Below are 24,469 nucleotides of genomic sequence, written 5' to 3' on the forward strand. Positions count from 1 at the left end.
CATCATCATACCTGCCACTTTTCCCTGCCATAATACAGATACATGATTACATATACATCATCATACCTGCCACTTTTCCCTGCCATAATACAGATACATGATTACATATACATCATCATACCTGCCACTTTTCCCTGCCATAATACAGATACATGATTACATATACATCATCATACCTGCCACTTTTCCCTGCCATAATACAGATACATGATTACATATACATCATCATACCTGCCACTTTTCCCTGCCATAATACAGATACATGATTACATATACATCATCATACCTGCCACTTTTCCCTGCCATAATACAGATACATGATTACATATACATCATCATACCTGCCACTTTTCCCTGCCATAATACAGATACATGATTACATATACATCATCAAAATTATTGTAATGACATATCTGATCACAACAACACAAAGTGCTGGAGAAACATGAAAGTGATCTATTCCCTCCATTCATCCAGTAGTGTGTGTGTGTGTGTGTGTGTGTGTGTGTGTGTGTGTGTGTGTGATGGTGGGATTATAATTCAGTGTTATTAAGACACTTAATGCTGAGACGGGGAGCAGTGTCCTAACACCCACCCACACACACACACACACACACACACACACACACACACACACACACACACACACACACACACACACACACACACACACACACACACACACACACACACACACACACACACACACACACACACACACACACTTAACACTGATAGGGAGAGAGCAGAGCTGTCTACAAAGGTAGATAATTAAACCAGGGGGAAATTATAGAATCCTTTTATACATTCTCTTTCTCTCTCATTTTACAATCTCTCCTTCTGTCTGTCTGTCTATCTATCTCTCCGTCCGTCTGTCTGTCTGTCTGTCTGTCTCTCCCCTCCTGCTCCCTCTGGTTCACCCTGCACACACTGCTCCTTAGCAAATCTCTCTGATTGTAGATTAAATGGGGACTCTTGGGCAGGGTGGAGAGAGGGATGGGGGAGGGAGAGAGGGATGTCAAGGAGAGAGAGGAGAGGAGTGGAGGAGAGAAAAAATGGTTCAAAATACTGATAGAGCAGGCATAATCCTGAAATAAAGATATCCTTCCATGTATTAGTACCATTTGTAACAATAAAGGTGCAATCAGTCACTTTCTCCTACTCAGTAATGTGATTTATCAGTGGAGTCTGGGTGTGCAGACGACAACTAACTGGTAATTTATAGGTTTCATTTAACGTTTAGTGTCCCATCCTCCTCACTGGACAATGGGCGTAGTATCTCTCTCCCCCTTTCTCTCGACTCTGTCTCTCTCAATCCCCATCTATTTCCCTCTTTCCCATCTCTCTTCTCTCCTTTCTCTCTCAATCCCACTCTATTTCCCGCTTTTTCTCATGTCTCCTCTCATTTCTCTCTCAACCATCTATCTCCTCTCTCAATCACCCTCTATTTCTCATCTCTCCTCTTCTCTCTCTCTGAATGTTTCTCCCCCCTCTCCTCTCCTCTTCTCTCTCTCTCTCTCTCTCTCTCTCTGAATGTTTCTCCCCCCTCTTCTCTCTCTCTGAATGTTTCTCCCCCCCTCTCCTCTTCTCTTTCTGTGAATGTTTCTCCCCCTCTCTTCTCTCTGAATGTTTCTCCCCCTCTCCTCTTCTCTCTCTCTGAATGTTTCTCCCCCCTCTCCTCTTCTCTCTCTCTGAATGTTTCTCCCCCCTCTCTTCTCTCTGAATGTTTCTCCCCCTCTCCTCTTCTTTCTCTCTGAATGTTTCTCCCCCTCTCCTCCTCTCTCTCCGAATGTTTCTCCCCCCTCTCCTCTTCTCTCTCTCTGAATGTTTCTCCCCCCTCTCCTCTTCTCTCTCTCTGAATGTTTCTCCCCCCTCTCCTCTTCTCTCTCTCTGAATGTTTCTCGCCCCTCTCCTCTTCTCTCTCTCTGAATGTTTCTCCCCCCTCTCCTCTTCTCTCTCTCCGAATGTTTCTCCCCCCACTCCTCTTCTCTCTCTGTGAATGTTTCTCCCCCCACTCCTCTTCTCTCTCTCTCTGAAAGTTTCTCCCCCCCACTCCTCTTCTCTCTCTCTGAATGTTTCTCCCCCCACTCCTCTTCTCTCTCTCTCTGAATGTTTCTCCCCCTCCCTCTTCTCTCTGTGAATGTTTCTCCCCCCACTCCTCTTCTCTCTCTCTCTGAATGTTTCTCCCCCACTCCTCTTCTCTCTCTCTCTGAATGTTTCTCCCCCCTCTCCTCTTCTCTCTGTGAATGTTTCTCCCCCCTCTCCTCTTCTCTCTCTGTGAATGTTTCTCCCCCCTCTCCTCTTCTCTCTCTGTGAATGTTTCTCCCCCCTCTCCTCTTCTCTCTCTCTGAATGTTTCTCCCCCCACTCCTCTTCTCTCGCTGAATGTTTCTCCCCCTCTCCTCTTCTCTCTCTCTGAATGTTTCTCCCCCACTCCTCTTCTCTCTCTCTCTGAATGTTTCTCCCCCCTCTCCTCTTCTCTCTCTCTGAATGTTTCTCCCCCCTCTCCTCTTCTCTCTCTCTGAATGTTTCTCCCCCCTCTCCTCTTCTCTCTCTGTGAATGTTTCTCCCCCCACTCCTCTTCTCTCTCTCTGTGAATGTTTCTCCCCCCACTCCTCTTCTCTCTCTCTCTGAATGTTTCTCCCCCCACTCCTCTTCTCTCTCTCTGAATGTTTCTCCCCCCACTCCTCTTCTCTCTCTCTCTCGGAATGTTTCTCCCCCTCTACTCTTCTCTCTGAATGTTTCTCCCCCACTCCTCTTCTCTCTCTCTCTGAATGTTTCCCCCCCACTCCTCTTCTCTCTCTCTCTGAATGTTTCTCCCCCTCTCCTCTTCTCTCTGTGAATGTTTCTCCCCCTGTGAATGTTTCTCCCCCTCTCCTCTTCTCTCTCTGTGAATGTTTCTCCCCCTCTCCTCTTCTCTCTCTGTGAATGTTTCTCCCCCTCTCCTCTTCTCTCTCTCTCTGAATGTTTCTCCCCCCTCTTCTCTGTGAATGTTTCTCTCTTCTCTCTCTGAATGTTTCTCCCCCTCTCCTCTTCTCTCTCTGTGAATGTTTCTTCCCCACTCCTCTTCTCTCTCTCTGAATGTTTCTCCCCCTTCTCTCTGAATGTTTCTCCCCCTCTCTCTCTGAATGTTTCTCCCCCTCTCTTCTCTTCTCTCCCCCTCTCTCTCTGAATGTTTCTCCCCCCTCCTCTCCTCTCTCTCTCTCTGTTTCTCCCCCTCTCCTGAATGTTCTCTCTCTCTGAATGTTTCTCCCCCTCCTCTCCTCTTCTCTCTGAATGTTTCTCCCCCTCTCCTCTTCTCTCTCTCTGAATGTTTCTCCCCCTCCTCTTCTCTCTCTCTCTCTTTCTCCCCCTCTCTCTTCTCTCTGAATGTTTCTCCCCCTCTCCTCTTCTCTCTCTCTGAATGTTTCTCCCCCCTCTCCTCTTCTCTTTCTGTGAATGTTTCTCCCCCTCTCTCTCTCTCTGAATGTTTCTCCCCCTCTCCTCTTCTCTCTCTCTGAATGTTTCTCCCCTCTCTCTCCTCTTCTCTCTCTCTGAATGTTTCTCCCCCACTCCCCTCTCTCTTCTCTCTGAATGTTTCTCCCCCTCTCCTCTTCTTTCTCTCTGAATGTTTCTCCCCCTCTCCTCTTCTCTCTCTCCGAATGTTTCTCCCCCTCTCTTCTCTCTTCTCTCTCTCTCTCTCTGAATGTTTCTCCCCCTCTCCTCTTCTCTCTCTCTGAATGTTTCTCCCCCTCTCCTCTTCTCTCTCTCTGAATGTTTCTCCCCCTCTCCTCTTCTCTCTCTCTGAATGTTTCTCCCCCTCTCCTCTTCTCTCTCTCTGAATGTTTCTCCCCCTCTCCTCTTCTCTCTCTGTGAATGTTTCTCCCCCCTCCTCTTCTCTCTCTCTCTGAATGTTTCTCCCCCACTCCTCTTCTCTCTCTCTGAATGTTTCTCCCCCACTCCTCTTCTCTCTCTCTGAATGTTTCTCCCCCACTCCTCTTCTCTCTCTTTCTCCCCCCTCTCCTGAATGTTTCTCCCCCTCTCCTCTTCTCTCTGTGAATGTTTCTCCCCCCACTCCTCTTCTCTCTCTCTGAATGTTTCTCCCCCCTCTTCTCTCTCTCCTCTTCTCTCTCTCTCTGAATGTTTCTCCCCCTCTCCTCTTCTCTCTCTCTCTGAATGTTTCTCCCCCTCTCTCCTCTTCTCTCTCTGAATGTTTCTCCCCCTCTCCTCTTCTCTCTCTGTGAATGTTTCTCCCCCTCTCCTCTTCTCTCTCTCTGAATGTTTCTCCCCCACTCCTCTTCTCTCTCTGAATGTTTCTCCCCCTCTCCTCTTCTCTCTCTCTGAATGTTTCTCCCCCACTCCTCTTCTCTCTCTCTCTGAATGTTTCTCCCCCCTCTCCTCTTCTCTCTCTCTGAATGTTTCTCCCCCTCTCCTCTTCTCTCTCTCTGAATGTTTCTCCCCCTCTCCTCTTCTCTCTCTGTGAATGTTTCTCCCCCCTCTCCTCTTCTCTCTCTCTGTGAATGTTTCTCCCCCTCTCCTCTTCTCTCTCTCTGAATGTTTCTCCCCCTCTCCTCTTCTCTCTCTCTGAATGTTTCTCCCCCACTCCTCTTCTCTCTCTCTCTGAATGTTTCTCCCCCTCTCCTCTTCTCTCTCTGTGAATGTTTCTCCCCCCCTCTCTCTCTCTCTCTCTCTCTCTGAATGTTTCTCCCCACTCCTCTTCTCTCTCTCTCTCTGAATGTTTCTCCCCCTCTCCTCTTCTCTCTGTGAATGTTTCTCCCCCTCTCCTCTTCTCTCTCTGTGAATGTTTCTCCCCCTCCTCTCCTCTTCTCTTTCTCTCCTGAATGTTTCTCCCCCTCTCTCCTCTTCTCTCTCTCTGAATGTTTCTCCCCCACTCCTCTTCTCTCTCTCTCTCTGAATGTTTCTCCCCCCTCTCCTCTTCTCTCTCTGTGAATGTTTCTCCCCCACTCCTCTTCTCTCTCTCTCTGAATGTTTCTCCCCCTCTCCTCTTCTCTCTCTCTGAATGTTTCTCCCCCTCTCCTCTTCTCTCTCTCTCTGAATGTTTCTCCCCCTCTCCTCTTCTCTCTCTGAATGTTTCTCCCCCTCTCCTCTTCTCTCTCTCTGAATGTTTCTCCCCCTCTCCTCTTCTCTCTGAATGTTTCTCCCCCTCTCCTCTTCTCTCTCTCTGAATGTTTCTCCCCCTACTCCTCTTCTCTCTCTCTGAATGTTTCTCCCCCCTCCTCTTCTCTCTCCTCTTCTCTCTCTGAATGTTTCTCCCCCTCTCTCTCTTCTCTCTGTGAATGTTTCTCCCCCTCTCCTCTTCTCTCTCTCTGAATGTTTCTCCCCCACTCCTCTTCTCTCTCTCTGAATGTTTCTCCCCCTCTCCTCTTCTCTCTCTCTCTGAATGTTTCTCCCCCTCTCTTCTTCTCTCTGTGAATGTTTCTCCCCCTCTCCTCTTCTCTCTCTGAATGTTTCTCCCCCTCTCCTCTTCTCTCTCTGTGAATGTTTCTCCCCCTCTCCTCTTCTCTCTCTCTCTCTGAATGTTTCTCCCCCTCTCCTCTTCTCTCTCTGAATGTTTCTCCCCCACTCCTCTCTCCTCTTCTCTCTCTCTGAATGTTTCTCCCCCCTCCTCTTCTCTTCTCTCTCTGAATGTTTCTCCCCCTCTCCTCTTCTCTCTCTCTGAATGTTTCTCCCCCTCTCCTCTTCTCTCTCTCTGAATGTTTCTCCTCCCTCTCCTCTTCTCTCTCTGTGAATGTTTCTCCCCCACTCCTCTTCTCTCTCTCTCTGAATGTTTCTCCCCCACTCCTCTTCTCTCTCTCTCTCTCTGAATATTTCTCCCCCACTCCTCTTCTCTCTCTCTCTGAATGTTTCTCCCCCCTCTCCTCTTCTCTCTCTCTGAATGTTTCTCCCCCCACTCCTCTTCTCTCTCTCTCTGAATGTTTCTCCCCCCTCTCCTCTTCTCTCTCTCTGAATGTTTCTCCCCCCTCTCCTCTTCTCTCTCTGAATGTTTCTCCCCCCTCTCCTCTTCTCTCTCTGTGAATGTTTCTCCCCCACTCCTCTTCTCTCTCTGTGAATGTTTCTCCCCCCACTCCTCTTCTCTCTCTCTGAATGTTTCTCCCCACTCCTCTTCTCTCTCTCTGAATGTTTCTCCCCCAATGTTTCTCCTCTTCTCTCTCTCTCTGAATGTTTCTCCCCCTCTCCTCTTCTTTCTCTCCTCTGAATGTCTTCTCCCCCACTCCTCTTCTCTCTCTCTGAATGTTTCTCCCCCCCCCTTCTCTCTCTCTCTGAATGTTTCTCCCCCCTCCCTTCTCTCTCTCTCCCCTCTCTCTCTCTCTGAATGTTTCTCCCCCTCTCCTCTTCTCTCTCTCTGAATGTTTCTCTCCTCTCTCTCTCTGAATGTTTCTCCCCCTCTCTCTCTCTCTCTGTGAATGTTTCTCCCCCTCTCCTCTTCTCTCTCTCTCTGAATGTTTCTCCCCCTCTCCTCTTCTCTCTCTCTGAATGTTTCTCCCCCCACTCCTCTTCTCTCTCTCTGAATGTTTCTCCCCCTCCTCTTCTCTCTCTCTGAATGTTTCTCCCCCTCCTCTTCTCTCTCTCTCTGAATGTTTCTCCCCCTCTCCTCTTCTCTCTCTCTCTCTGAATGTTTCTCCCCCTCTCCTCTTCTCTCTCTCTGAATGTTTCTCCCCCACTCCTCTTCTCTCTCTGAATGTTTCTCCCCCTCTCCTCTTCTCTCTCTCTCTCCCCCTCTCTTCTCTCTCTCTCTGATGTTTCTCCCCCTCTCCTCTTCTCTCTGTGAATGTTTCTCCCCCCACTCCTCTTCTCTCTCTCTCTGAATGTTTCTCCCCCCACTCCTCTTCTCTCTCTCTGAATGTTTCTCCCCCCACTCCTCTTCTCTCTCTCTCTCTGAATGTTTCTCCCCCCTCTCCTCTTCTCTCTGTGAATGTTTCTCCCCCCTCTCCTCTTCTCTCTCTGTGAATGTTTCTCCCCCTCCTCTTCTCTCTCTGTGAATGTTTCTCCCCCTCTCCTCTTCTCTCTCTCTGAATGTTTCTCCCCCCACTCCTCTTCTCTCTCTGAATGTTTCTCCCCCCTCTCCTCTTCTCTCTCTCTGAATGTTTCTCCCCACTCCTCTTCTCTCTCTCTCTGAATGTTTCTCCCCCCTCTCCTCTTCTCTCTCTCTGAATGTTTCTCCCCCCTCTCCTCTTCTCTCTCTCTGAATGTTTCTCCTCCCTCTCCTCTTCTCTCTCTGTGAATGTTTCTCCCCCACTCCTCTTCTCTCTCTCTCTGAATGTTTCTCCCCCACTCCTCTTCTCTCTCTCTGAATATTTCTCCCCACTCCTCTTTTCTCTCTCTCTGAATGTTTCTCCCCCCTCTCCTCTTCTCTCTGTGAATGTTTCTCCCCCACTCCTCTTCTCTCTCTCTCTGAATGTTTCTCCCCCCACTCCTCTTCTCTCTCTCTCTGAATGTTTCTCCCCCCTCTCCTCTTCTCTCTGTGAATGTTTCTCCCCCTCTCCTCTTCTCTCTCTGTGAATGTTTCTCCCCCCTCTCCTCTTCTCTCTCTGTGAATGTTTCTCCCCCTCTCCTCTTCTCTCTCTGAATGTTTCTCCCCCCTCTCCTCTTCTCTCTCTGTGAATGTTTCTCCCCCCACTCCTCTTCTCTCTCTCTCTGAATGTTTCTCCCCCCTCTCCTCTTCTCTCTCTCTGAATGTTTCTCCCCCCTCTCCTCTTCTCTCTCTCTGAATGTTTCTCCCCCCTCTCCTCCTCTCTCTCCGAATGTTTCTCCCCCCTCTCCTCTTCTCTCTCTCTGAATGTTTCTCCCCCCTCTCCTCTTCTCTCTGAATGTTTCTCCCCCCTCTCCTCTTCTCTCTCTCTGAATGTTTCTCCCCCCACTCCTCTTCTCTCTCTCTGAATGTTTCTCCCCCTCTCCTCTTCTCTCTCTCTGAATGTTTCTCCCCCTCCTCTTCTCTCTCTCTCTGAATGTTTCTCCCCCTCTCTCTCTTCTCTCTCTCTGAATGTTTCTCCCCCTCCCTCTTCTCTCTCTCTGAATGTTTCTCCCCCTCCTCCTCTTCTCTCTTCTCTCTCTGAATGTTTCTCCCCCTCTCCTCTTCTCTCTCCCCTCTGAATGTTTCTCCCCCTCTCCTCTTCTCTCTCTCTGAATGTTTCTCCCCCCACTCCTCTTCTCTCTCTGTGAATGTTTCTCCCCCCTCTCCTCTTATCTCTCTGTCTGAATGTTTCTCCCCCCTCTTCTCTCTCTGTGAATGTTTCTCCCCCTCTCCTCTTCTCTCTCTTTGACTATTTCTCCCTCTCTCATCTCCCTCTCCTCTAAGCAGGGATATTTCAGAATGGTGCCAGGGTAGAGGTGTCTTTTTCCATGGTGATTCATGTTAACAGCAAGTGTGTCAATGGACCTAGAGGAACCATAGACGTACTAGGTAACAGTCATTCTATCCGTCTCTACTACAGGTAACTGAATAAGTAAAGTGATCCTAGAGATCGCCAATGCCTCTCTGGTGACCTGACGACCTTCTGTTCTAAGGCTGGTGTGTGTGTGTGTGTGTGTGTGTGTGTGTGTCGGTCTCATCAAAGCGGATTCTATTGGCTGCCTTTATTGTCCTCTAGGGCTCTAATATGAATAACAAACACACACCTACTGCCTTCTCACTTAATATGCAATTAAACACACACATGGCATGGGCAATTGTCTCTGCATCTAGCCAGGGACCGGGGAGGGGTGTTACCATAGTAACAGGAGCAACAGAAAGACTGTCTTCTGACCCTTATCAAGGAAGAGATTGCTGTTGCGTAAGTGACTTACATTTGTGAAATGACATTTTCTTCATACTGGACCCCCGTGGGAATTGAACCCACAACCCTGCACTGCAAGTGCCATGCTCTACCAACTGGGCTACACAGGAGCCTTAACTATGTTAATTATGTTGCATTAATGTACACAACTTCATACATTTACCATCTATAGTTTACAATAGGAATACGACATCACTTTAACTAATAAAAGTAACTGTTAGGAACTAAAATTCTTTTTTTCCAGTACCCTCATTGAACTAGATAGCATTCAGTGTCATAAACACTACTCAAGGCCAGGAACTGCATATAACAAAGAGCAAGAGGATCCACCTCTAGCAGCAAGACTATTTCAATCAAGAAACCCCACATCCCCCCTCTCTTTCTGTCTCACTCCTGGGAGGAATTCTGAAGACAAAAAAATAAATCAAATAAAAAGAATGTGGCCATCATAAAATAGAGAAGGTAAAATGCCACAGCCATTCTCATCTACGTACGCAAACCGAATAAAAAGTGAATAACAATGAACTGGACAAAAACATCCAAAGTACATTTACATCAAAAGCCTTTCGCTGTGTTTCTGGTGACTGAAAGGTCTACCCCTGACCTATGATGCATTGTCACTGACAATTCCTTCAAAACTCATTGAGAAATGGGAGAGGTTAGCAGGTGATGAAAATACACCGGAAGAGGAGATAAGATGTTGACAGCACAGTACAAGTAAAGGACAAAGACAAGTAGGGGAGGAAGAGAGATGAGGAAAAAGAGAAGGAAGATAAGAAAAAAAAAGCACTGAGAATAGTGTCCGTTTGATGACATCAGCCTGTACCCTGCACACATACATATGACATCACCCGTTTCCCCTGAGGACAGGTTGCATTGTCATGTCTGTGCGTCACTAAAGAGCACTGAGGGCTCTGTCATTAACGCGCCAATTACTAAGCAACCAGTCATCCAGGGAGCACACACACCTGCATTGTGGAGAACCAAAGTGGAATTAATCAACTGCGACCTCAAGGCATTGTGAAGGTTGATGGCAGCCTCATCGGCTGAGAAGTCGATACCTGCAGTGCCTTCAGAAAGTATTCACACCACTTGACATTATCCACATTTAGTTGTTACAGCCTGAATTGAAAATTGAGTTTGTATCACTGGTTTACACACAATACCCCATAACGTAAAAGTGGATTCATGTGTTTTTTTATTAATTCAAAATTTAAAGCTGAAATGTTTTGAGTCAATAAGTATTCAACCCCTTTGTTATGGCAAGCCTAAATAAGCTCAGGGGTAAAAATGTGCTTAACAAGTAACATAATAAGTTGCATGGCCTCACCGTGTGTGCAATAATAGTTCAACGTGATTTTTTAATGACTCCCTCATCTCTGTACCTCACACATAGTAAGATCCCTCAGTCAAGCAGTGCATTTCTAACAGATTCAACCACAAAGACCAGAGGTTTTCCAATGCCTCGCAAAGGGCACCTATTAGTAGGTGGGTAAAAAAAAAACATTGAATATCTGTTGGTTAAAAATATTTTCTTCTATTTCCTTCTTTAATACCCACTGAACACAACCTCTTATGTAATGTCCATAGTGATTGACCTTTGGATGAAATAATGGGACATTGAGGCCTTTACCACTTATACCTGTTATAAATCAAGATCCTGTTTATGAATTGTAGTCTACAAGGCGCTAACATGGGAGTAAATACCACACTAATCTTCCAAACACAAGACCATTTATTTGCAATATAAAACAAAAAGCAAAACAAACAAGATTCAATCAAAACACAAAATGTGTGTTGTAAATCTCTGATCTAATTTGTTGATCATGTACAAGATGCATTTAGATACTTGAGCTTGATACAAAACAGAGTCCCAGTCTAGATCTTCAGTGTTGTACAATGATCTTTAGTCTTCCCAAAAAGGTTCTGTATAAGTAGAAACATTATATACATGTTCTAGGTGGGATCTCACACAGCAGGAGGAAACATTTAGCCAGATATCACATTCTGAGTAAATTACATATTTCCAGTACAACAAAAAGATAGTTGAAAAGGCAATAGGTTCTTGGCTGCCAGTTCTTACTATCCAATCCTCAGCTCTAGCTCATTTGTGATGATTTTTTGTTTTGTTTTTATCCACAATATTTTGTACCCTTCCATGGAAAATTCCTGCCACATTACTCTCCCCACATCAAATAATTTCTCCTCCAACTACCTCTACAGCTGTCTCATTATCTCAGACTAGGTGATTGATCAATGTCAACAACCCACTTTCCCATTAATAAACCCTGAATATGAATACACGTCATCTGGCTGACTCATCGATCCTGCCCTGTGAAACCTCACTGTGGCTTTGAGTAGGGGGGTTAGGGGTCAGGGTTAAAGTTCTGGGGTCACTATGATGGGGGGTCATCTCCATGGATAGCCTTGTACTTGGTCATCTCCTCTGGAAAAACCTTGCCCAGCTCAGAGATCAGCAGGCTCTTAAACTTCTGCAACCAGAGACAGAACAGAGGGGTCAGAGTTTGAAGCTAAAGTTTATTTACTGTTATTTAGTAAGAACCATTATGGCCTTAATGGTAATAAGACAATATAAGAGGATTATATATTCTTATGACAAGTCTTACAATCCATTATAATCCTAAGGCATTATACCAGCAGACTGAGTAAAGTGTAACCATGACTACTTGTCATTAGTAACTTCTTGAATCTATTTACATGTCTTTATTAGGCTTGAATCTACTCCCACTTACCGTCATGGTGTCAATTTTGCCTTTAACCTGCTCGTTCTTTGCCAGGGCCCTTTCCAGACACTCCTTAGTGTACAGCTGGGGGTTACGACCCTGGTCTATGTATCTGACAACATAAGGCAAAACATTACATTGGTTTAGTTAGGCTGAGGGTCTGTGGCCAAGTGGAGGTCTGAGGGTGAGAAAGGGCTGGTATAAGGGTGACTTTCCTTCTATTAAGCTCACCAGTCTTAAGTAGCCATCGTTACAAATCTAATCTCGTTGACTCGACTATTTGAATGGGAGCGCTGGCATCCAACACTCGCATTTGACTGGCTCTGCAAATAAATTACTACTCAGTTTCCCCTCAAGACAGGCAATTCCTTGTTTTGTCTGTGTCCCTTTTCCTGCCCCGTCAGACAAAGTCTTATAGCTTATGCAGCATTTGTTGAGTATCGTATGAATGCATGCTCGCCTGATGCAAGCCAGATTTATTTTCAGAAACAATCTGTTTCCTGCTCCAGTGTCACCCATACAAACTATGTGATTGGTTTGAAATGGTGCATAACTAGTTTCCATCTCGACTCCACCGTACTCTCCACCCATTTTTATCTTATTCACGAGGTAACTTTCCCAGGCTTTCAAAAGTTACATGAGAAGCCGGAGCTTCCGAGGCTCACAAACTAGAGCTAGAAATGGCAGGTGTATGTACAAGTTGGTAGGTACAGCTACTCACTCAAATGCCTCGAGAGGAACGTTGATCTCATGTAACTGCTGGCGACATTTCTCAATGTCCTGCAGTCCCGTGATCATGTAGTTTCTGAAAGGCACAGAATCGAGGATAGACATTTCAACAACTAACGTTAGCAGGCTAAATCTACAACTACCATACAACTAACTACCTGAACATTACTGATAATTAGTCAGCAATTAAATCAGGTAATTAATATTAAGTATTTTATACCATGCTGTGTGTCTATATTTATTGACTGTACTAGCTAGCTAGCTCGCTATGTGGAAGCTAGTTAGCATTGACTAACCAGTTTGTCTTTTTTACACAACTGTGGTGTATTGATAACGGGGAGTTGGCAGTCACATATTTAAGGGACTAGCTATGATGGCTAGTAATACTAGAAACACCTAGCTAGCTAGCCAACTGGCAAAACTTACAGTTTTTGGTTGAGTCCTGTTTGACTGCTAGGTTGGAAGTCGCTAACGATGATTCCCATTTGTCGAATATTTTCAACAAACTTTTCGAGATGCTCCTCGAGGTTATCAAATTTCTCAGCCATGTCTCAAACAAAATGTTATCTATGTCTTCAGTTCTCATAAACATGAAATGTAAAAAGACAAACAAAACCTTTTGTCAATTCATCACAATTTCAGTCGCTATCCAGACTCCCATAGTACGACACTGCTTTTCCGAAGGTTAAGAACCAATCATTGGCGAATGTGTAGTTGCCGTAGCGACTGCCTGCCGTCTGCAGCTCCAGATTGCTGCAAAGCGTCGTGCTCTGAAATAGTCAGAGACACATTGTTGCAACTCTATTTGTACAAGGTCTTATAAACTCGTAAAACTGATTGTTACAATGTATCATCATCACCATGCATTTTTAATACAGGTCATTTGAAAGCATGTGTTTATATATTGATGGACAGTGTTTTATAAGTGTTTTCAATTCATAAAAGCAGTGCAATAAAGCAATAAAACATACAAAATATAGTAAAATACTTTGTAGGCTACTTAGGACAGCTGGTTGAATTCCACTTTGTAATATAATAACCTTACCCTAGTGTCCCACTTCACCTCACACTTGTTATGAATTCATCAATAAGACTTTGTAGAAGCTTGTAGATAACGATCCGATAACAAACTTGTTTTTTTTACCAATATGTGACAATAACCTTTTTACAAAACCCTCTCCATGCCTTTGGAAAATCGATTTGGGGACCTTCCAGGCTCTTGGTGAAAATCTAACTAAAGGAGTCTGCACATCTATTACTTGATCCTGAAACACCTCTACTTTCCCAAAATTCTGCCCCCTTTCATGAATGTAGCCTCTTTTCTATCCCCCTTTATTGCACATCATGTGCTTCCTTTCTTTCCTATCTTATTATTTCCCTCTAATTCCTTCCACCGTCATCCTATGCTGTATTTGCTAAAAAACAAATACCTTGATTCAGAGATGTTATGAACAACTAAAACAACATATGTCAATGTATTATACAACATCTAATGAAGGAAAATACATTTACATTTATTAAAGGTTCATTTTGTGCATTTTTATAGCTGAAAAGGTCCCTGTCCCACCATTCAAACACCATTCAGGGGAAGTGGAACAGTGCTATCTGTTTACATGACTAGTTATTATATTTTAAAACACTACCAATAACTACTCATTTTAACACCAAAAGCGATATTGTTGAATTATAATTGATAGAATGAAAGCTTTATTTTGAAGGTCTCACATGGTGGGTCTTCATGAGTTTCAACATGTCACATCTAGGAAGCCAGAACAGACTAACTTTAAAAAATGGTTAATGCACAGAACATATTCAGCCCCTCAGGAGGCTGAAAAGATTTGTCATGGGACCTCTGATCCTCAAAAAGGTCTACAGCTGCACCGTTGACAGCATTTTGACTGGCTGCATCCTCGCTTGGTATGGCAAATGCTTGGCATCTGACACAAGGCACTACAGAGGGTAGTGCGTACATCCCCGGGACCGAGTTCCCAGCCATCCAGAACCTCTATCCCAGGTTGTGTCAGAGGAAGGTCCTAAAAATTGTCAGACTCCAGCCACCCAAGCCATAGACTGTTCTCTCTGCTAACGCACATGCAAGCCGTACCAATGCACCAAGTCTGAAACCAACAGGACCCTGAACAGCTTCTACGCCCAAGCCATTAGACTGCTAAATAGTTAGTTAAATAGTTAAGCAATAGCTACCCTGACTATCTGCATTGACATTTTTGACAGATCACATATGCTGATGCTACTGTTTATTATCTATCCTGTTGCCTAGGTTTGTGTCAAGAACTGCAACACTGCTGGATTTTTCACAGTCAACAATTTCCCTTGTGTATCAAGAATGGTCCACCATGCAAAGGACCACCAGCCGACCTGATACAACTGTGGGAAGCATTGGAGTCCATATGGGCCAGCATCCCTGTGGAATATTTTCAACACCTTATAGAGTCCATGCCCCGACGAATTGAGGCTGTTCTGAGGGAGGGCAACTCAATGCTAGGAAGGTGTTCTTAATGTTTTGTAAACATAGTGTATGCCCAACATATTAGCCGAACACATGATACATTTCTGAAATCCTCAGAAGTTTCCTAATCATACAACATTATATTGAATTGTCATTGGAGTACAATTAGGACTTTAACAATGTTATCCCAATTTATCTAACCTGCTGTCCCAGTCTACCAAATGTAAACTGAACATGGTTTAGACTCAGTTGAGGATTTCAGACATGTCAATGTATCATGTGTTGGGCTAATACTGTATGTTGGATATCTCTTCTTATTATTGGCGTCATTTAGTTTTGGTTTCTTTGCAGTAATTGGACCATGAAGACCTGATTCACAATCTTCTCTGAACAGTTTATGTTGAGATGTGTCTGTTACTTGAACTCTGTGAAGCATTTATTTGGGCTGCAATTTCTGAGGCTGGTAACTCTAATGAACTTATTCTCTGCAGCAGAAGTAACTCTTGGTCTTTCATTCCTGTGGCAGTCTTCATGAGAACTAGTTTCATCACAGCGCTTCATAGTTTTTTGACAGCACTTGAAGAAACTGTCAAAGTTCTTGAAATTTTCCATATTGAATGACCTTGATGTCTTAAAGTAACGGACTGTTTTTTCTCATTGCTTATTTGAGCTGTTATTGCCATAATATGGACTTGGTCTTTTACCAAATAGAGCTATATTCTGTATACCCTCCTACCTCGTCACAACACCTGATTGGCTCAAACGCATTAAGGAAATAAATTCCACAGATTAACTTTTAAGAAGGCACACCTGTTCTTTTAAATGTATCCTCGTGAAGTTGGTTGAGAGAATGCCAAGAGTGTGCAAAGCTGTCATCAAGGCAAAGGGTGGCTATTTGAAGAATCTCTTTTTTAAAAACACTTTTTGGGTTACTACATGATTCCAAATGTGTTATTTCATAGTCTTGATGTTTTCACTATTATTAAAATGTAGAAAATAGTACAAATAAAGAAAAAACATTAAATGAGCAGGTGATTAAAAACTTTTGACTGGTACTGGTTCATTTTTCCAGATCCATCCCTCAGCTTTTAACCAAAACAGCAACCGTTTTGTTATTGTTTCTTCTGTGGATTTAAACAGCTGCATATTAACATGATATCAAAGTGTCACCAACAAAAAGGTAAACAATAGGCCTACAGCAAATTCAGCATACAGCATTTATTTTTCACATGTAAATAGCACTTTTCAGTGGTGCTTAAAGCATGGCATTCTATGAGGACAGCATTTATTAATGAGCCCAATCAGTCCTCCATGACAACAAAATCATAAACAACAGAGTAGGGCTGGCTAATAAGTCCTTAGTTTTGGGGTTATGCTCAGGGAGAACAATTTGGCTAATCTATACTGCAATATTTCCAGGTCCTATTCTTGAAGATCAAGGGGTATAACATTTACTGGAATGACTGGAATCTGATAAACCTTGTTTTTTAATATAAAGATATAATTTAACCCATAAAGTCAAATGTAATATCCCTATATAGCCAGCTATGTAAACTTTAACATTGATTTATCCTGCAGTAGATGTCGTTCAAGTGGTAACATACATTTTTGTCTTCTTTTAATGCCTCATAAGGGGAAAGTTATCTACAAGTAATTGAAAGTAATCAGATTACGTTACTGAGTTTGGGTAATCCAAAAGTTACGTGACTGATTATAATTTTAACAAGAGAAGTAGTTACTGTAACAGATTACATTTAGAAAGTAACCTACCCAACCCTACTGTTAGTATACCTGTTGTTTACGAAGCAATGCCAAATAACATTTTAATTGATTCACCAACAGCCCAATAACATTTATTGTGATTGGGTTGCAAAATCAACACAGAACAGTACCCTCAAACACAAATGTACCACAACACCTGATGTCCCACTAATGCTGACATCACCCTACTTTCTGACTTGACTGGAATTGAAGGAAATTGAACCCCACCCTGAGACATATAGGCCTGCAAAGGGGAGATCTATTGGGGAGTGGGGAAAACGACCGTATGTATCGGCTGATAGGATGACATTGGCTAAAAAGCCCAGCCCACTTTCACGCTCTCCTCTTCCGTCCACATCTATCGCTCTCACTCCAGTCCACAGCATTATCCATTCCAACAAGGTAGAGCGGCCAAAGCCAACCCACGTCTGGCCGGTCGTTCCGTTCCGCTACTGCTATATGTGTGTGAGCGCAGCGAGCTAACGAGGATTGTGTGAGTCCTCGCCAAGGATTAGTGGAGTTGGTTTGTCCTCAGGAGATAGTGTCGCGGCAGCTGCAGTTACATCAAAGGCTTTAACTCGCTCTTCCAGGTCACATCAACGCGAACGTTGCTGGATAGTAACCGTTTGATATCCCTCTCTACTGTAATAGCTGCAGCAGATTCGCCTTTTCGTCGCAAAGGCTACATTTTTCCGAACGGACTTATAAATGGTAAGTCGACGTGTTGGCTATATTAAAATAGAGAAGCTGGTGTTCTATGTGTTAACTATATTCGTTTCTAACATACATAATAGTGTATAGGCTTATTTCAAAGCAGCTATCTATTCGGTGCGCTTTGTAGCCTTTTGGATAATAGCAGAGATATTAAGCAGCCATTGCAACTAGGAATGCAGTCAATAGCCACAACACAGTCAGTCCACTAGGCTACTATTGAATATTATTATTTTTTACATTCAGTGGCAGATTTATTAGACTGCAAATCGATTAGACAGCAGTTCATCAGTGTATTCATGGGCTTGTGTGTTTTTTCAGTCGGACCTCATCGGAATGATGCACTGAAGAAAGACTAGGCTACATGCACGCGTCTGTCCAGAGGCTGCAGTATAGCTGAGCGATTGCGGCACACTGTTGACGTTTTTTCTACGGTTCCACAGTCTAACATCAGTGGTTGTCTGTAAAGGGAGAATCGTGAATTTCGATCGCCCTGCGCTCGGCGAAAACATAATGGCCACTCTACTGCGGAAAATCGGTCTGATTCGTCTTCATGACCGGGACACAGAGGACCCCAAGCATCACCAGGGCTCACTAAAGGGGACCAAGGGGAACACGAAGAGCACTAAGCAGCACTGTCAGACCACCAACGAGACGAACAACATCCTCAGCACCCCCGAGATCAAAGCGAAGAAGCTGGACCAGCACAACAGCAATGACAAACCGTCCGTAAAGGATAAGCAACAGGGCAAGGACGCCAATGAGAAACAGCAGATGGGAGGCGGAGGAGGAGGTGGGATCGGGGTTGGAAAATCAGCGACCAGTGCCTCAATACCACCACTAGCCCCTCACCGGCAGCACTGCACCCAAGTCCGGACGAGGAGACTCATGAAGGAACTCCAGGAGATCCGGCGGTTGGGAGACAACTTTATAACGGTCGAGCTGGTCGACGACAATCTATTTGACTGGAACGTCAAGCTCCACCAGGTGGACAAAGACTCGGCGCTGTGGCAGGACATGAAAGAAACAAACACCGAGTTCATTCTGCTGAATGTCTCTTTCCCCGACAATTTCCCCTTCTCTCCGCCATTCATGCGGGTGCTCACCCCCCGGTTGGAAAACGGGTACGTTCTGGACGGTGGAGCGATATGTATGGAGTTGTTAACCCCCCGCGGATGGTCCAGCGCCTACACAGTGGAAGCCGTGATGAGACAATTTGCGGCAAGTCTGGTAAAAGGACAGGTGAGGATATTTGTTTTATTAATGCATTCTTCCCGTGTGTGTTTTGAAACATTAGACGCTGCAGACGCTGAATATTTAGTGTTGAATGTTCATACCTGACACTCATGCAACATGCATAATGTTAATTTAGTGAACCCATACTGCATAAAACCTGTCAATACGAAGTAGTTGCAGCTAGGTCACCCATGATACAAGTCAGTATTCGACGTTCATCCATGATACAAACCAGTATTCGACGTCCGTCCATGTCTGAGCACTGTTACTTTCAAGTAGGTTTCTCTTTTTATACTGCATTGTGGACACGGATGGGCAAAACAACCTGCCTCTGATTCCAAAGGTTGTAAGTTGGAATCCAGTAATAGAAAGTTGTTTTTGATATTTTTGTTTGAACCCTATCCCAAACGTCAGCCTGTACTTTAGGATTTCGGAGTTAATACCTTAACTTAACTTTAATTCTTTGAAATTCGATCTTTGCAACAATTTCGAAATTTGATGCTTGAGAAACTTGGATGAACGTCTAATTCTGTCATGAGACTGTGAGAGTTAGTTGCAGCTTGCCATTGCTCATATCTGCCAAACTGAGCAGAATCAGAATGGTGTTTTACTGTGATACAGATCTCATTTAGTGAGACCTAAATCTCTCCCCGAGCTCTGAGAGGGAGAAAGAGAGAGGCAGGAATCCATCTCCCCATCTTAGAAGTGATTAATCTTTAGCTGTGACATTACAGCCGCCATTTCGCTGCTGTGCTCTGAATGTTCTCTACTCTGTGTGAGATGTATATTCCTCCTTCTATCTCCTCATTGGAATGCGTTATCTTTTATCACCTCCAGAAATCTTCACCATGAAGGGGGGAAAAAATGTCTATCATAGAAATGACAAGGTCACTCCAGATCATCTAATTATTGGCCAGATATAGAATACATGTGCATGGGGGTTTCATTTCCTCAAGCCTACAGGAATGATTTGAAATCATATATGTAAAAAATGTAATAAAACATGTAATTAAACTACTGCAGGTGGCCTATGAAGTCATTGGAACCACATTGACCAAGCATCATCCAGTCAGTCAGTAGCTTGTCTCTCCTCTGTGCTCTCGCCTGTCCTGTCCTCTTTCACAGAGACAGACTGAGCAGAACTTATGTAAATCAGACGCTGCTACATTCTCACCCCCTCTGTCATGAAATATGATCATTTATTTCCCTGTCATTTATCATGTTTGTTGACCTGATCCTATTCAATCAGTACGCTGATGCATGAAATACACCACATGAACAAGTAGAGCATTTCATGCATTAGAATGTTATTGCTTGTCATTCCTTGAATCTAGCTGCTTTGACTGACGGTTTGGGTTTGCCCGCCACATGTGACGTCATTGTTATGACAGCGTTATGACAGGAGGGATTTATGTAAGCATGTCACCAGATTTCCCTCCAGTGACCTAAGAGTGGTAGTTTTTCCCTTTTCCCTTTGATGGTGTAACGGAATTTCAGTTGAATTCCAGTTGACATTGGGTCATGCAGGTGTTATTATAGGTCTATTAAATGTATGAATTATTAGAGAGGAAGAAATATATGCTTAGTCTAATGGATAATGTAAAACAAAGGTATGTGTGGTGGTTCTGTTTTCAATATTATGCATTGATATTGTGCATATCACTTCAAATAATTCAGGTACATTGACACATAATATGTCACAATAGGTCACAATCATAAATATATGGGCAATGTAAGGAAAAACACCCAAAAGGATCCATAGCAAAGACATCAATAATATAGATTGGTGATGTACATGTCATCTCAAGTATTTCATTTACACTTAATACATTTATAATGTATTACGAGCCAATTAGATCCTAATGATGCATTGTGAGTAGAAGCAGCTGTGAACGTAGTGGTTCTCATCTCCATCCCACTGGTTGAGGCCTTAAAATTGCACACACACACACACGCACGCACGCACACACACACACACACGCACGCACACACGCACGCACGCACGCACGCACGCACGCACGCACACACGCACACACGCACGCACGCACGCACGCACGCACACACACACACACACACACACACACACACACACACACACACACACACACACACACACACCCACACACACACACACATTCAGTATTCAGAGTACACCATTTTCTTTTTTCTTTTTTTTTCAGTATCAGTCATGACAGAACATCACAAGGTTCTAGAAATGACTCATGAGAGTGAAGACCTTTTGTCATTATCTGGATTAGTCCGTTGGTTTTTCCATCTTATCTCTCTGATTACACTCTGATGGGGAGATAGTAAGAGAGAGAGAGAGAGAGAGAGAGAGAGAGAGAGAGAGAGAGAGAGAGAGAGAGAGGGAGGAGTTTTTCCTAGCCACCGTGCTTCTACACCTGCATTGCTTGCTGTTTGGGGTTTTAGGCTGGGTTTCTGTACAGCACGTTGAGATATCAGCTGATGTACGAAGGGCTATATAAATCAAATTTGATTTGATTTTGATTTGATTTGAGAGAGAGAGAGAGAGAGAGAGAGAGAGAGAGAGAGAGAGAGAGAGAGAGAGAGAGAGAGAGAGAGGAGGAGTTTTTCCTGGCCACCGTGCTTCTACACCTGCATTGCTTGCTGTTTGGGGTTTTAGGCTGGGTTTCTGTACAGCACGTTGAGATATCAGCTGATGTACGAAGGGCTATATAAATCAAATTTGATTTGATTTTGATTTGATTTGAGAGAGAGAGAGAGAATGAGAGAGAGAGAGAGAGAGAGAGAGAGAGAGAGAGAGAGAGAGAGAGAGAGAGAGAGAGAGAGAGAGAGAGAGAGAGAGAGAAGCTCTGCAGTCAGTATACACTAATTAACTTCCCAGTGCCTTCCTCCTCCAGTTTGCTAATGAAAACAATATTGATTAATTATGCAAGTGTGTGCGTGTCTTTGATGGTGCATCTCTGTATGTGTGTTTCCTGATTTCCCATGTGATTGGTTTGCCACATCCTAAATGTGAAACTAACACAAAGTAATTCCTCCTCTAGTGCCACTAGTACTGCTACTCTGTGGTTCCCTGTGGTGGTTCTGCTTGAGATAGAAATGATCACCTCCAATAACAACCATCTCCTGAATGGGACGATGATGTAATTACTGAGTTGAAAGACAATAGATTCCTATGGTTTCCCCATGGATGTGTACCAGACCCCAGGGTAGCAGAAGAAGACTAGGTTTTCAGATTGAAGACCAATTAAAAAGGTGCTGGTTCTTTAATTTGACAGTACCAGAGTTCATATCTTAGAGTGAATATTCTATAAGTGGAACTCAAGCTGTAGAACATGCGAGCTGCACCGCTCCAATTGAAGCGCTGAATGTTTTTTAGAAGTTGTTTGACTGTGGGTGATTATCAGCATTATCAAATCAAAGACATTTTCATTTGTCTGCGCCGAATACGACAGGTGTAGTAGACCTTACAGTGAAATGCTTACTTACAAGCCCTTAACCAAAAATGCAATTTTAAGAAAAGACCCCCAAAAAAGTAAGAGATAAGAATAACAAATAATTAAACAGCAGTAAATAATAATAGCGGGGCTATATACAGGTGGTACCGGTGTCAAGGTAATTGAGGTAATATGTACATGTAGGTAAAGTGACTATGCATAGATAATAACAGAGAGTAGTAGCAGCGTACAAGAGGGCCATTGAAAATAGTCTGGGTGGCCATTTGACTAGATGTTCAGGAGTCTTATGGCTTGGGGGTAGAAACTGTTTAGAAGCCTCTTGGACCTAGACTTGGTGCTCCAGTACCTCTTGCCGTGCGGTAGAAGAGAGACCAGTCTATGATTAGGGTGGCTGGAGTCTTTGACAATTTTTATGGCCTTCCTCTGACACCGCCAGGTATAGAGGTCCTGGATGGCAGGAAGCTTGGCCCCGGTGATGTACTGTGCAGTACGCACTACCCTCTGTAGTAGAGGTCAATCGATCATGATTTTTCAACACCTATAACGATTATTGGAGGACCAAAAAAAAAAGCAGATAGCGGTTAATCGGGCCGATTTTTATAAATATGTAAATATTTGAAATAGTGAAGAAAGTAAAAGTGCAATATGTGCTATGTAAGAAAGCTAACGTTTAAGTTCATTGCTCAGAACATGAGAACATATGAAAGCTGGTGGTTCCTTTTAACATGAGTCTTCAATATTCCCAGTTAAGAAGTTTTAGGTTGTAGTTATTATAGGACTATTTCTCTCTATACAATTTGTATTTCATATACCTTGGACTATTGGATGTTCTTATAGGTACTATAGTATTGCCAGCCTAATCTCAGGAGTTGATAGGCTTGAAGTCATAAACAGCGCTGTGCTTCAAGCATTGCTAAGAGCTGCTGGCAAACGCAGGAAAGTGGTGTTTGAATGAATGCTTACGAGCCTGCTGCTGCCTACCACCGCTCAGTCAGACTGCTCTATCAAATATCAAATCATAGACTTAATTATAATATAGTAAACGCACAGAAATACGAGCCTTTGATCATTAATATGGTCAGATCTGGAAACGATCATTTCGAAAACAAAACGTTTATTCTTTCAGTGAAATACGGAACCATTCCATATTTATTCGAACGGGTGGCAACCCTAAGTCTATAAATTGCTGTTACATTGCACAACCTTCAATGTTGTGTCATAATTATGTACAATTCTGGCAAATTAATTCCGGTCTTTGTTAGGAAGAAATGGTCTTCTCACAGTTCGCAATGAGCCAGGTGCCCAAACTGCTGCATATACCCTGACTCTGCATGCACTGAACGCAAGAGAAGTGACACAATTTCAGGCACAGCATTGATTATATGCAAAGCAGGACAAGCTAGTTAAACTAGTAATATCATCAACCATGTGTAGTTAACTAGTGATTATGTTAAGATTGATTGTTTTTTCTAAGATAAGTTTAATGCTAACTAACAACGACCATGGCTCCTTGCTGCACTCGCATAATAGGTGGTCAGCCTGCCACGCATTCTTTTCGTGGATTGCAATGTAATCGGCCATAATCGGCATACAAAAATGTAGATTACCGATTGTTATGAAAACTTGAAATTGGCCCTTGCGGTAGGAGGCCGAGCTGTTGCCATACCAGGCAGTGATGCAACCAGTCAGGATGCTCTTGATGGGGCAGCTGTAAAACCTTTTGAGGATCTGAGGACCCATGCCAAATCTTTCCAGTCTCCTAAGGGAGACTGTCGTGCCCTCTTAACGACTGGCATGGTGTGCTTGGACCATGTTAGTTTGTTGGTGATGTGGACGCCAAGGAACTTGAAGCTCTCAACCTGCTTCACTACAGCCCTGTCGATGAGAATGGGGGTGTGCTCGGTCCTCCTTTTCCTGTAGTCCACAATCATCTTCTTTGTCTTGATCACATTGAGGGAGAGGTTGTTGTCCTTGCACCACACAGTCAGGTCTGTGACCTCCTTCCTATAGGCTGTCTCATCGTTGTCGGTGATCAGGCCTACCACTGTTGTGTCATCAGCAAACTTAATGATGGTGTTGGAGTTGTGCCTGCCAGTGCAGTCATGAGTGAACAGGGAGTACAGGAGGGGACTGAGCACGCACCCTTACCCCTGAGGGGCCTGTCAGGAAGTCCAGGATGTTGAGAATCAGTGTGAGGATGAGCTTTGAGGGCACTATGGTGTTACCTACCATTCTCAAATACCACCAGGTGGGGGCAGTGTGTAGTGCTGTTTCTTCAGGAAGTATTTTTTTATTTCATCTTTAGGAGGGTCCAGTTGCAGAGGGAGGTGTTTACACATCAAATCAGGGTCCAAATGTAGAAGGTAATAAATAAATAGGCCATGGAGGCGAAATTAGCATTAACACTGGAGTGATAGATTTGCAGATTATGATGTGCAAGTAGAGAATAGAGATACTGGGGTGCAAAAGAGCAAGAGGATGAGTGATAATATGAAGATGAGGTAGTTGGGTGTGTTATTTACAGATGGGCTGTGTACAGGTACAGTGATCTGTGAGCTGCTCTGACAGCTGAAGCTTAAAGTTAGAGAGGGAGATATGACTCCAG

General features: G+C 43.9%; 2 protein-coding genes and 1 long non-coding RNA gene across 3 annotated transcripts in view; 2 read left to right on the forward strand and 1 right to left on the reverse strand.

The window, feature by feature from the left end:
- Nucleotides 1-10,490: 10,490 nt before the first annotated feature.
- LOC118377570 (mediator of RNA polymerase II transcription subunit 10) lies at nt 10,491-12,947 on the reverse strand. Its single transcript, XM_035764507.2, has 4 exons — nt 12,673-12,947; nt 12,239-12,322; nt 11,527-11,629; nt 10,491-11,265 (listed from the first exon to the last, which is right to left on the reverse strand). The coding sequence occupies exons 1-4, from the start codon at nt 12,792-12,794 to the stop codon at nt 11,170-11,172; spliced, it is 405 nt and encodes a 134-aa protein (XP_035620400.1). The 5' UTR covers nt 12,795-12,947; the 3' UTR covers nt 10,491-11,169.
- Nucleotides 12,308-15,755, forward strand: LOC127909889 (uncharacterized). Its single transcript, XR_008072842.1, has 2 exons — nt 12,308-12,441; nt 14,525-15,755. It is a non-coding gene; the product is annotated as an uncharacterized LOC127909889 (long non-coding RNA).
- A 925-nt stretch (nt 15,756-16,680) lies between these two features.
- The window catches only part of LOC118377571 (ubiquitin-conjugating enzyme E2Q-like protein 1), a 34,620-nt gene continuing 26,831 nt past the window's right edge, over nt 16,681-24,469 (forward strand). Inside the window, exons 1-2 of the mRNA XM_052472258.1 lie at nt 16,681-17,185; nt 17,507-18,427. Coding sequence (XP_052328218.1) covers nt 17,699-18,427 — 729 coding nt within the window. The 5' untranslated portion in view covers nt 16,681-17,185; nt 17,507-17,698. The remainder of the gene's footprint in view (nt 17,186-17,506; nt 18,428-24,469) is intronic.

Source organism: Oncorhynchus keta, chromosome 20 (genome assembly GCF_023373465.1).
Source record: "Oncorhynchus keta strain PuntledgeMale-10-30-2019 chromosome 20, Oket_V2, whole genome shotgun sequence".
Taxonomy (NCBI): domain Eukaryota; kingdom Metazoa; phylum Chordata; class Actinopteri; order Salmoniformes; family Salmonidae; genus Oncorhynchus; species Oncorhynchus keta.

Bases quoted from the DNA above. Each gene is read 5' to 3' on its own strand.
- LOC118377570 (XM_035764507.2), bottom strand. From the start codon at position 12,794: ATGGCTGAGAAATTTGATAACCTCGAGGAGCATCTCGAAAAGTTTGTT. The intron at 12,323-12,672 runs GTAAGTTTTGCC...TGTGCCTTTCAG, and splicing joins ACAGGACTCAACCAAAAACT to AAACTACATGATCACGGGAC. The intron at 11,266-11,526 runs GTAAGTGGGAGT...CTCTGGTTGCAG, and splicing joins GCAAAATTGACACCATGACG to AAGTTTAAGAGCCTGCTGAT.